Source organism: Scylla paramamosain, chromosome 40 (assembly GCF_035594125.1).
Source record: "Scylla paramamosain isolate STU-SP2022 chromosome 40, ASM3559412v1, whole genome shotgun sequence".
Classification (NCBI taxonomy): domain Eukaryota; kingdom Metazoa; phylum Arthropoda; class Malacostraca; order Decapoda; family Portunidae; genus Scylla; species Scylla paramamosain.
In genome coordinates this window covers 13,311,604-13,324,103 of record NC_087190.1, presented here as the reverse complement: position 1 = coordinate 13,324,103, position 12,500 = coordinate 13,311,604, and the positions used below count along the sequence as shown (strand labels likewise).

Genomic DNA, 12,500 nt, shown 5'->3' with positions numbered 1-12,500 from the left:
CAAACTAGGATCATCAGAAATAGGCCTAAGGTGCTGGTAGGAATATAGTGCTTGGACTAGACCGTCTGGTGCTGACCTGGGGAGGGAGTCGGTGAGGGAGCGTTAAGAGGGCTGACTAGGAAAGCTGAGAGACGCCCGCAACACGCTACAACAGCAGGATTAGAATCGCTACGACAGGATCAGGACCGGCTACCTAGGACTTGTGGGGTTAATCCAACGCGACATGCAACAAGGAAAGGACTTTGGGACCCTACACGCTTTCTGTATATACCTTGGTCTGTTTATACAAGTCCTTGCGAGATCGAATGCTTTGAATCTACTACCACAGGATTCTGCTTGTGGGGGTCAAATACTCTTTACTTAGGATCAAATACCCTAGGGCACTCTCTATGGAATTCAATACTCTTTTTTTTTATAAGATTAAGGATCGTAGGAATCTTTGAATAGGAAAATGTATTCTTGATATAAGATGTAATAGGCTGGGATTCCTTTTTCATGGTATTTAATGCTCTTTGTATAGGATCTGGGCTGATAGAAATATAGATCGTAATTATAACAGCAATGAAGATTACAAAATGACTCAGATATAAGAAAGGACTGTGTGTGTGTGTGTGTCTGTGTGTGTGTGTGTGTAAGTAAGTAAGTAACCCTACACGAAACCTACGCAGGATAAGGCTTAGAAAAGGGTAGTGCTAAAGGGGGGGCAGTTGAAAAAAAAGTAAAAACTATCAGGAACTCCCCCTCAGATCAAACACCGCTTTGGAAAATACTGAAAAAAAATAAAATAAGAAGACGGTCTAGTTTTGTGAAAAAAGAAAAAAGAAAAGGAAAATAATATTAACTATAATGAAGAAACACAAACATTGCAACTTTCAAAATGAATCAGTTAGAATGACCAATTAATGAAGATTTTTCAGTGTATAGTAATAATAATAATAAAAAAATAATAATAATAGTAATAATAATAATAATAATAAATAACTTTTTAACTTAAAGAAAATGAGAATGAAAAAGTGAAAGATTTAGTGTAAAGCTTTTGACACAATCTTAACTCTTCTAGGTCGGATTCATTTGTTTCGAAGCTTTGAACAGTTGCAGTCGATCGGAGGAGTAAAGCGTTGGTGTTTCAGATCGTTTGGCGCAGTGAAACTTGCAGATGCGAGTGACAGAGCTTCAGGAAGTGGGCGGCGTGGGCTCGAGTGTGGGCGTGGCGTGGGCGCGAGAAATATAGGCGGCTGGGAGAGCGAGAGAAGAGGAATTAGGAAAAAGCTTAGATACTCTTTCATCCTCTTCCTCCTCCCCATCCTCTTCCTCTTCTTTCTCCTTTTCCTCCACGCCTACACGCCCACGCCGCCCATTAAAGAGGAATATTGGATGCCAGTTGGATGGGCGTGATTCAATTTTTTATCTCTTTTTTTTTTTTTTTTTTTCCTTTGTGTATGTATGTGTGTGCGTGTGTGTGTTGGTGGAGGAGGTCTTCGCTTGGTCTTATTTGTTGTTGATCGATTGGTTGTATTTTTTTTATCATTCTTTTTTTTTTTAATGGTCGTGTGTTCGTCTTATTTATTTTTCTCTTCATTGCTTCTTTTAATTTGCTGTTTGTTCATTTGTCTTCATTAATCTCTTCTTTTGATCTCTTCTTTTTCTTTTTTTTTTTTTTCAGGCATCTTCTCTTTTTAAATCACTCAGTCCTCTTCTCAAAATATGGTATGTATAATTTCGTTTTCTACGCTGTAAAACTGCGCAAAACTTCCATTTTCTTTGCCGTTTGTATAGTACACACACCATCATCATCATCATCAATATTTTCATAATGATTCACCACCATCACCACCACCATCATCACTGTCATTCACCATCCTTGTCATCATCGCTCCACCAACATACCACCACCACCACTACCACACCACATCCTGCTGGCATCCTAATATCCTGGTATCCTGGTATCGTGGCATCCTTCAGACATCCTCACAAATTAGTAGGATCTGCCCAGGACAAAGGCGCTTGAGGTGCGTTTCCTGTCGTCATAGTCTGGGATGTAGCAGTATTCCAGAGGGTTACCGGTGTAGCCGCTGGGACAGGAGCACACGGGCATGTGGTTCTTGACATTGCAGTCCGCTTTCTCGCCACACACGCTATCGCCGTCCAGGGTGTAGCACGGCGTCTGGGGGAGAAAAGAGGCGGTGTCAATACAAGGAGTGCCTGGTTCTGCGGTGAAGTGGTCTGGTGGCCTACTGTGACGTGACTAAATGGGGAGGATTTTCTCTCTCTCTCTCTCTCTCTCTCTCTCTCTCTCTCTCTCTCTCTCTCTCTCTCTCTCTCTCTCTCTCTCTCTCTTATATAGTACATCTTTAACCTCATTTCTGTCAGGTTTATTCCTACAGGCTCCAGTTCAAATCCGTGTTTGGGCAGTTTACGTACAACTCATCCAGCCGTTCATTCCTTCGGCTTGGTTGATAAATAGTGCCTGGGGAACCCTGGGGAAGGTGAACTGTGCAAACACAGATGTTACAGTGGCTCTGCATCCCAGGGTGAGGGATGCCACCTTCCACAGGCTCGTAGGCACAGAGGGTGATGAGCAACGAAGCCGCACAGCTGGCATGTGTCCCCAATTTGATATGTTATTCCTATCCTTTTACTAACATCACCTCTCCCTTGACACACTTTCCCCCCTCACATACTCACCCTGCACATGTAGTTGTAGCAGGCCGTGTTGACATTGCAGTCGTCATTGGTCTTACATTCGCCCAGCTGACATTGGATGAGTGGGTTGCCCACGTAGTACTGGGGGCAGGTGCACACCGCTCTCGTATCGCCCGACCTGTCAGTGCCGGGGCTGCACTCGGCATTGAGACCACATGGGTTCGGGTTGCAGTAGTCATCTGTGGGGGAATGAAGTGGTTAGGTATTAGTGGCCAGACGTGTGTGTGAGATGCTGCGCTGACTTGCCTCACCTGGAGTCATACCAGAGGTCATCCTTACTACATGATACAGAATTACCAAGACGTGGCGAGGACCAGCTTGAACGTCGTGGGGAGCGGTACGCGCGCAGCAGTGACCGGTGTGGTCTGCAAGGACGGTTGTGCACGTGGACCAGTGTTGATTTTACTCTAAACTTGGATAACAAGACACAGAAGACTGAGAATTGACTGGTGATGAGTTGTACACCGGCTTGACGTGCTGGTGACGCAACAAGGACTGGGACTGGCGGAGATGGTTAGGATTTCAACGTAGAGGTCTGGCTTAGCCTCTGGTTCTGCTTCTGGTTCTGACTCACTGACTCTGGCTACAACATCAGACTCCTCGGTTTCCTGGGAAGCTTGAGAGTCTTTGTCTGGTTCTTCAGTCTTGATAACTGAGGCTGCTGAGGCTTGTGTGGCTGGCTGGGATGACTAGCTCTGCCTGCTGTCTCTGCTCCATCCACTTCCTCAGCTCTTGTCTCTGAGCGGCATGGCGTGACGTGAACACCAAAGGATGACGTGAACTTCAGTGACAGTCGTAAAATGACTGATGATGACGGAAAGAACGCCCTGACATATGGACTAACAGGCCATGGCGCTTTGGGCGTGACGGGCGCATCATACTGGCATGACGCCAGTGTAGTGTGGATTGATTGCACCATGTGATGCGATGTGAAAACCAGTGTAGTGTGGTGGTGCGCACTTGATGACCCGCGTGGTATGCAAGTAGTAAGAACCAGTTGGACCTCATGGCGATGCAGTAATGACTGGATAGATGCGCAGTAAGGGCACAGTAGCAGTATAGTAGAAGAGCAATTTAACTTTTCCAAGCTTTCCTCAACACGTTCAAAAAGTGCATAGGCTGGCGGGCACCTGCTGCGAGTAGTGACCACTCCTGGTGTGGCTGCACCCTTACGGTAACTTTGATATCTCAACTCTTCATTTCCTTACCTTACCTCACCCTACCTCTCTTACTTTTCCCTCTTCCCCCCCCCCACCCCAACAATTCTTCCATCTCATTCATCCCATTCCACATACCAGGGCCGAATGGTCTGCAGCGCACGAAGGGGTCACCAGTGTGGCTTCTGGGACAGGAACAGACGGGCTGGTGGTTGGTGGTCTTGCAGTTCGCTCCATCACCGCACGTGTTGATGCAGGGGTCGATGCAGCGGTAGTCCTGGCAAGCCTCGTTTGAAGGGCAGTGGTTGTGTTCCGTGCACTCGGTGTAGCATCTGAAAACAGGACACACGTGAGGGAGAGGGATGCAACGACGACACGGACAGGGAGCGACAGCTGTCAGAGAGAGAGAGAGAGAGAGAGAGAGAGAGAGAGAGAGAGAGAGAGAGAGAGAGAGAGAGAGAAGGAATGAAGTGGTGGTCTGGATTCTGAAACTCTGCAGGCAGGTAAGCACACACCTGCTGTGGGGGTCACCAAGGAATTTATCAGGGCATCTGCAGACGGCGCGTCTGTTCCTCACATCGCAGTAGGCGCTCTCACCACAAGCATCGCGACAAGGGTTGACACAGCTGCAAAAAAGAAAAAGAAAAAAAACATTACCACACTTATGTAGCTGTTGTGGTTACTCCAGGTGGCGCCTGTGTACATTACGACCTGACTGCTGCTTCATCTCAGTCTTGGAGTGTTGCAGTGCAAGTTTACAGCTTAATTTGACTGATAAGGTGTTACATGAGTCTTACTCAGATGATGTGGTGCACGTCTGCAGTCTTTTGGAAAGCCATGCACCACTGACACCAGAAGGACTGGTGGATGGAAGAGTTCAGACTTTAAAGCTTGTAGCTTTACTTATTTATGGATGAAGGTTAGGATGAAACACTGAAGTGTTTGAGAATACAGGCCCGTGTGTGTGTGTGTGTGTGTGTGTGCAAACTCGTATGATGGTGAAGCCACAAGCGGGCTCAATGCAGGTTTGCACAGATACTCACATGTTGTTCCTGCATGCCATGTTATGCGGACATTCGGAATCACCGACGCATTCCGGCCTGCAGCCAGTCAGTGGGTTGCCGATGTAGTTTGAGATGCAGGAACACACTGGGCGGTCATTTCTCACCTTGCAGTTCGTATTTTCACCGCAGGGGCTTGGGTTACACAGCTCTCCTGCAGAAGCGGAAGATGGGGTGCGTGAGGCAGGGATGCATGCAGGAGACGGTGAAGGAAAGGAAATGGGAGAAGAAAGGGATGGATGGAAAAGTGTTTGTTACCCTATAGAAGAAATGGTGGCTTGATACTGACATACTGACATACATGTACTGTTTTGTTCAGGGCAGACATACCTCAGCACACACACACACACACACACACACACACACACACACACACACACACACACACACACACACACACACACACACACACACACACACACACACACACGAGGAGTATGAAAAAACCTCTTAAAGTATTGCGTGCACGGGCATCAGCCCACCATTATATATATATATATATATATATATATATATATATATATATATATATATATATATATATATATATATATATATATATATATATATATATATATATATATATATATATATATATATATATTATCATTACTTACGTGGATCAAACCTGCGGCACTCTCGAAGGGCGTCGCCAACATAACCGTGGGGACAGGAGCACACTGGCTGATGGTCCTTCACGCGGCACTCAGCGTTGAAGCCACACATGCCACTTGTGCAGGGATCCACACACCTGAGCTGCGTGCACACTTGGTAATGTGGGCAGTCCTGGTGCTCTGCCGGGTGAGGACACAGGGTGAGTGAAACGTCTGGGTCTGGTGTTTGTTATTACACTCGTGTCTTGGGACTGCGGCGGCGTCTCCTCAGTCTTAATCAAGTGTCAACACATTTACTACTACTACTACTTCTACTACTACACCTACCTGTGCACTCTCCCTGTGTGCAGCGCGTCAGTGGGTCTCCCTCATAACCGTAGGGGCAGGAGCACACGGGGCGGCCATTGTCATTTCTGCAATCAGCATTGACTCCACATGGGTCATCGTAGCACGGGTTGAGGGGGGGAGCCGGGGGAGCGCGGGACTCGACATGTGCTGTGGATAGGGAGGAGTCATCACCACTCATCACGGCTTGCCATTTGTCATGACCAGTCATCATTAGTCATCAGTCATCATTTGTTATAACCAATCACCACCAGTCACCACCAGTCACCACCAATCACCACCAGTCACCACCAGTCACCACCAATCACCACCAGTCACCACCAGTCATCACCAGTCATCACCAGTCACCACCAATCACCACCAATCACCACCAGTCACCACCAGTCACCACCAATCACCACCAGTTACCACCAGTCACCACCAGTCACCACCAGTCACCACCAGTCACCACCAGTCATCACCAGTCACCACCAATCACCACCAGTCACCACCAGTCACCACCAGTCACCACCCTACCTTCCGGGAAGCAGGAAACCTCTGCATTTCCTCTGTGGTTTGCAGGGCATTCACAAATAGCTCTGTGATTGCGTGCCCTACACTCCGCGTTGTGGGCACATGCGCCTGTCACACACACACGCACGCATTTTCGTCCTTGGCATCTGTACTCGTCTGGGCATTCGTCGTCCCTGCGTGTTTGTGAGAGTGAGAGTGTAAGAGTGAGTGGGGTGAGCATGGACTGGACCTGTAGGAGAGAAATCATCATAGTATTCTTAATCTTTCATCTCTTTTCTGGTAAACTCTGGAATTCCGTGCCTGTTTCCCTGCTTCTGTATTTACTCAAACGTATGTCTTGAACTCTGTGTGTGTGTGTGTGTGTGTGTGTGTGTGTGTGAAAGAGGAAGGTTTTCAGACACATTCTCCAATCTTGGGTAATCCTTTTTGGCTTTATAAGTGCGAGACAGCAACATCACTGCCCCCCGCCCTCCCCCTTTTTTTTTTTTTAATCTCTTTTTCTCTGCTGCCTAAGTTCAGTGTCCCCTCTTAATATACATGAAAAAAAACATAATTCACACACACACACACACACACACACACACACACACACACACACACACACAGCCTACCTTTCACACTGCGGCCTGCATCCATTGATAGTGTTTCCCATGGGCACGTAGCCATCAATGCAGCGACACAAGGCCACGTTCTTTCTGCTCACTTCACATCGCGTGTTTTCCCCGCAGGGAGATGGACGGCATGGGTCTTTGGAGGAGGAGGAGAAGGAGGAGGAGGAGGAGGAGAAGGAGGAGGAGGGGGAGAAGGAGGAGGAGGAGGAGAAAGAGGTCGAAGGAGGAAGCGCACTAACAGATGCTCCCCCTGTGGTGATCCTGCCGTGGCTGATCACTTTCTCTGATGAAGCTGTTAGGTACGGTACGGTAGGGGTGGACAGGGTTGGGTTAGGACAAGGTAGGGTGAAGGCAAGGCAGGTTCGGTTTTAAGTTTTAGGTATTAATGGGTAGGAAGGGGAATGGAAGAGTGGGAGATGATTAGGTTAGAGTAGGAGAGAAGGAATGAAAGAGAGGTAGAGGCATGAAGGGAAAGAGGTAATGATGGTAGGATGAAAGAGAAGAAGGAGGGAAGGAGGAGTGAAGAAGAGGAACGTGAGGAGTAGGAAGGAGAGAAAAACAATAATTAGTTCAAGTTCATATCAATCACACACACACACACACACACACACACACACACACACACACACACACACTTGCCAAAAAAATTTACACATGCCTTTTTACACTCAAATAACTCTTAAATAATTATAACATATACTTGAACACATAATTACAACTAGTGGGTTTTTAGTTACAGTAATCACACCACCACCGAGTTACCTTTAAACAATTATTTATAAGTTTAAGCAATTTCATGCAAGCTCATGCACTTTACGTCGCTTGATCAGGTTAATTATTATACATACATATCCCAATACACAAAAATACGTACATATACAGACGTACGTACCACATTATGTACGAATATGTATGTTAAATTAGGTGCACATGCCTGTACGTTTTGGGGTTAAAGTCATAAACCTATGTACGTTTTTAAGGATCCCAGTATGTATGTGTTGTTTAGGAATACAGTACACGTTTAGAGGACACAAGAGAGGATACACAATTAGCACGACATGAAGGAACACACTTAGAAAACGCATTTACAATATATTAGAAAAACACATGTAGAAAATAGCATTATTAGAACACAAAGGAAAGGAGAGAACGTTTCTGGAACACATTCAGAGCACAATAGAGAACACTTATAGAAGAGAACACGAAGAATACGTCATTAGGACACACACACACACACAGAGAGAGAGAGAGAGAGAGAGAGAGAGAGAGAGAGAGAGAGAGAGAAGAGAGAGAGAGAGAGAGAGAGAGAGAGAGAGAGAGAGAGAGAGAGAGAGAGAGAGAGAGAGAGAGACAGTAGCTGGAAGTCACTATTATTATTATTATTATTATTATTATTATTATTATTATTATTATTATTACTATTATTATTATTACTATTATTATGACTATATGTAGAAAACTAAAGAAAAAAATAGCGGATAGAAAACAAAGGAAGAGACAAACATATATACACAAAAACGAGTAAGAAAAGCTTGATAGACAAGAAACATGAAAAAAAAAGATAAATGTATTAGAAAAAGGAGAAAAAGGGAAAGAAAGAAGAGGGAGAGGAAGAGAGGAGATAAAACAGAGAGAGAAAGAAAGACAGAGACATGGGAAGAGATATATATTTCTCTATGTCTCTCTCTTCCTTCTTCTCTTCCTCTATCTTCCTCCTGGTCCTCCTTTTCTAACTTTTTCTCTTTCTTTTTTTCTGTTCTAGTCTCAATTTCTGCTTCTGCTTCACGTCTGCTGCTGCTGCTGCTGCTAGATGCGTGCATAAGTGCGTGCATTAGGGTGTGTTAGGGTGCTGCTGAAGGGTCAATATCTGAGGGTGCTTACAGATACCAAAGGGTGCGATCGGCCGAAGTGGAGCTCTTGGGAACGAGTCTGAAAGGGAAATACTTAGGTAAGATCTGATATTTCCTCCTGCCTAACACTCTTTATGGTTGTACAGGTGAGGACACAAGTCATGTCATGGGTATCAAAATATTAAGCTTGTACAGTCCCGGACACAAGTTATGTCATGGATGCCAAACTGTCTCAGGTTGTACAGTCCCGGACACAAGTTATGTCACGGATGCCAAACTGTCTCAGGTTGTACAGTCTCGGACACAAGTTATGTCACGGACGCCAAGACATTGTGGGTGAGTGTCAAGTAACCTAAAAAACTTAACTGGCTTTTCTTTTGTATTTTTTCCTTTAATGGCAGGACCAGTACGTGGCTCTCTTCTCTGATTTTATTTATGTCCTTGAGTTTTCATCTCATGTGCATAAAAAAAATAAATAAAATAAAAAAAAATAAATATGTGTCAAGGCTGCTCGAACACTTGAGAGTTGTACACTTGCAGACACGAGTTGTATCCACATTTCAAAATCATTAGTTGAACAGTAGTACCTTCAAATAAATACCTTCAAATTCTTATCCTCTTATTCTACATTACAAGCTGCCAGTCTTGTACACGAAGCTTTTTAGCACTTTAAGATTCATAGCATTTTAAAATCCAAACAAGAAGCTCTGACTACTCTATAGAAGCCTTCCACTCTTATATGCAAAGGATCCAGTCCCTTATATGCAAAGGATCCAGTCCCTTATACATACAACACCGCATTCTCCCACCACTGAAGTTTTGAATATATACATGAACAGCACACACCTTCTGTACGCCCAGGGAATCTTGCAGTCAGAGTAATAAATTAATAGATAAATAAATAAACAAAAAAATAAGTAGAATAGAATGAATAAATAAATAACAAATGATAATAGATGATGGTGTTATTTTTTTTTCTGGTTGAGGTTTAATTTATTTATTTTTTTTTTTTAGTGGAGAATTATTAAATGGTCCTGTAAGTGACAAAGACATTTACGTGACCTGTTTCAGTAACCTTTAGACATTTAATTTGTATTTGATTGACCTTTAGGCATTTAAGTAACCCTTTTTAAGTGACCTGTAGGCCCTTTTCATTGACCTTCAGGCTTTTTTAGGTGATTTTTGAGAATGACCTTTAGCCTTTTGAGATGACATTTCCAACGAACTTTAGCCTTTTTTTTAAGTAACGTTTTTTGGAAGCTGTCATTTTTTGCTGGTCAGACAAAGGTGACAAGGGCGTGTAGTTAATAAGGCTAGTCACTGCTTACTAATGAAACACAGGTACCAGTAGTGAAGGTCGCTCATCCCAGGTAACTCAGGGGCGCCTCTCACCACCACTGTCAGGTTACATACGTGTCTCGTGCACCTCCAGATTCCGTGTGCATATGTGTGTGCTTCTCCCTCACTCAGGAGTCCGAGTACGTATTTACATGCATGCCTTAAATTAAAGTGCTTGGGCTGATGGCCGTCCTTCCTTCATGCTTGCGTCCACACACACACACACACACACACACACACACACACACACACACACACACACACAGGTATGATATCCCTTGACCTTACACTTAAACCCACTTAAATACTACATACTTACCTGGTTATCACACATACACTTATAAATTACTTACACTGGTTACACTACACTTATATATCACTGTTACTATTACTGATATTGCTGCGTTAATACAAATAGTGCAAGTTTGGTGTTCCTGTTAAGTGTGTCTGCTACTAGTGCCCTGTTGAAATTACTATTAGAAGTGTAGCTGCTGGTGGGGACACACTACAAAGGGTGCATTAAGTACTGTGCTACTACGAGATATACTTTTGTTTACTGGTCTAAGTTAACTACCTGTGTATTTTCAAAAGTGCATGAATTACTTAAGATGTAGCCAAAATGTACTACTAATATTTTATTCTATTAATTATACTACTAACATGACTAATTTGAATATTATTAATAGTAATATCACTAATATGAATATAAGTACCACTAAAATTACTAATACTAATACCAAGAGTGCTATCATTACTAATACCACTACTATTAATGCTTGTAACATCACTAATACCACTACTACTAACACCACCATGAGAGAGAGAGAGAGAGAGAGAGAGAGAGAGAGAGAGAGAGAGAGAGAGAGAGAGAGAGAGAGAGAGATAGTTAACCATTCACTACTATTAGACACACCTTCCCTGAATCACCAACCACTTTCCTTGTTCCACACCAACCCAACACTGTCCTGGCTAGATAGAAACTGCATATTTTCTTCTCTTTATCCCCTACTTCCTCGTGGATATTTATAAAGATTATGTACATTGGTTGTAGTGACCTGTTGTATACCATTGAAAGGGTTAATATCACAGCGTAAGGGTTATTGCATTATACTTACAGTAGTTTTGCCCTGTAGAGCCTCCCACCAACACTGCCAACACTAACACCAACAGCCGCATTGTGTCTCGTCTGGAAAAGAAGGACAGGGTGAGAAACTGAGAGAGAGAGGCATGGATATTCTGGACAGGGTGAGAAACTGATGAGAAACTGAGAGAGAGTGAGAGAGAGGCATTATATTCACTCATCAACACATTAAAAGGCCAACGCTAGATACATATTAGATCCTGCTATGTATACTGGTTCACTTGCATATGTCAGTGTTATGATGTGGTGCATAATACTAGCTAGATGTCTAAGAATATATCTGCATACATTTTTTTTTTATTTATTTATTTATTTATTATTATTTTTTTTTTCGGAGCAAGAAGGGAACAAACTGGTAAGATATTCATGTTATCCCGGCTCTGCTCTGCTCGCTGTCTCTCGAAAATTATTAAGGCCCATCCTGTCTCGTCTAGTTTTTGCCATGGCCTTGTGAGTTTTCAAGGGAGTTTTCATGATTGCATTGACAGATTAACAGGCTGCAGTGGAAGTTATTGCAGGTTTTCAGGGGAGTTTTCATGATTGATAGTTTTGACAAGGATTCTGCACGATCAAGAGAGAGAGAGAGAGAGAGAGAGAGAGAGAGAGAGAGAGAGAGAGAGAGAGAGAGAGTCCACCCATTAGAACCTGACTGATCATCATTTTGGTCCTGGAGAAGACACACACACACACACACACACACACACACACACACACACACACACACACACACACACACACACACACACACTAGACTCCCTCCTCTTCCCTTCCTCTCTTATCTCCCTTCTTCCCCTTGTCTTCCCTTAATCTCTTCCTATAACTCCCTTCCCTCACCCCCCTCCCCACAGACACCCTAAGACAACATGCCTAAAGAAAAAGTGTTTGGCCGCGCCCACGCCCACACACACACACGCCCGCCCGCGCCTTATAAGGGTAAGGCAAGGGCGCCCACTCCTGACACCCCCGCCCACTGCTCCGCCGCCCACCACGCCCGCGCCAAGACGAGGTTTTTGTCATTTTCAGCTAAATTACTGAGTGTGTGTGTGTGTGTGTGTGTGTGTGTGTGTGTGTGTGTGTGTGTATTTCTTTCCTTTTTGTATACTGAACATGTTTTCCGTGTGTGTGTGTGTGTGTGTGTGTGTGTGTGTGTGTGTGTGTGTGTGTGTG

The 12,500-nt window shown here is 44.1% G+C and overlaps 2 protein-coding genes and 1 long non-coding RNA gene across 5 annotated transcripts in view; 2 read left to right on the top strand and 1 right to left on the bottom strand.

Moving 5' to 3' along the window:
* LOC135092491 (uncharacterized) overlaps window positions 1-1,790 on the top strand; it is a 14,031-nt gene extending 12,241 nt beyond the window's left edge. For both annotated transcript variants that reach the window (XR_010262887.1, XM_063991059.1), the window contains one exon: window positions 1-1,790. This exon is cut by the window's left edge. The gene's annotated coding sequence lies outside the window, so the exon portion shown is untranslated.
* LOC135092488 (adhesive plaque matrix protein 2-like) overlaps window positions 1-12,500 on the bottom strand; it is a 24,742-nt gene that overhangs the window by 1,248 nt on the left and 10,994 nt on the right. Inside the window, exons 2-12 of one of the 2 annotated variants that reach the window (XM_063991055.1) lie at window positions 11,308-11,378; window positions 8,886-8,933; window positions 7,005-7,296; window positions 6,397-6,566; window positions 5,863-6,030; window positions 5,539-5,715; window positions 4,904-5,075; window positions 4,376-4,486; window positions 3,999-4,192; window positions 2,686-2,882; window positions 1-2,164 (exon numbers count right to left, since the gene is read on the bottom strand). The exon at window positions 1-2,164 is cut by the window's left edge and continues 1,248 nt beyond it. In XM_063991055.1, coding sequence (XP_063847125.1) covers window positions 1,976-2,164; window positions 2,686-2,882; window positions 3,999-4,192; window positions 4,376-4,486; window positions 4,904-5,075; window positions 5,539-5,715; window positions 5,863-6,030; window positions 6,397-6,566; window positions 7,005-7,296; window positions 8,886-8,933; window positions 11,308-11,368 — 1,779 coding nt within the window. In that variant the 5' untranslated portion in view covers window positions 11,369-11,378 and the 3' untranslated portion in view covers window positions 1-1,975. The remainder of the gene's footprint in view (window positions 2,165-2,685; window positions 2,883-3,998; window positions 4,193-4,375; window positions 4,487-4,903; window positions 5,076-5,538; window positions 5,716-5,862; window positions 6,031-6,396; window positions 6,567-7,004; window positions 7,297-8,885; window positions 8,934-11,307; window positions 11,379-12,500) is intronic. The other variant, XM_063991054.1, reaches the window with a different exon arrangement.
* On the top strand, window positions 8,857-9,614 carry LOC135092498 (uncharacterized). Its single transcript, XR_010262898.1, has 2 exons — window positions 8,857-9,090; window positions 9,141-9,614. It is a non-coding gene; the product is annotated as an uncharacterized LOC135092498 (long non-coding RNA).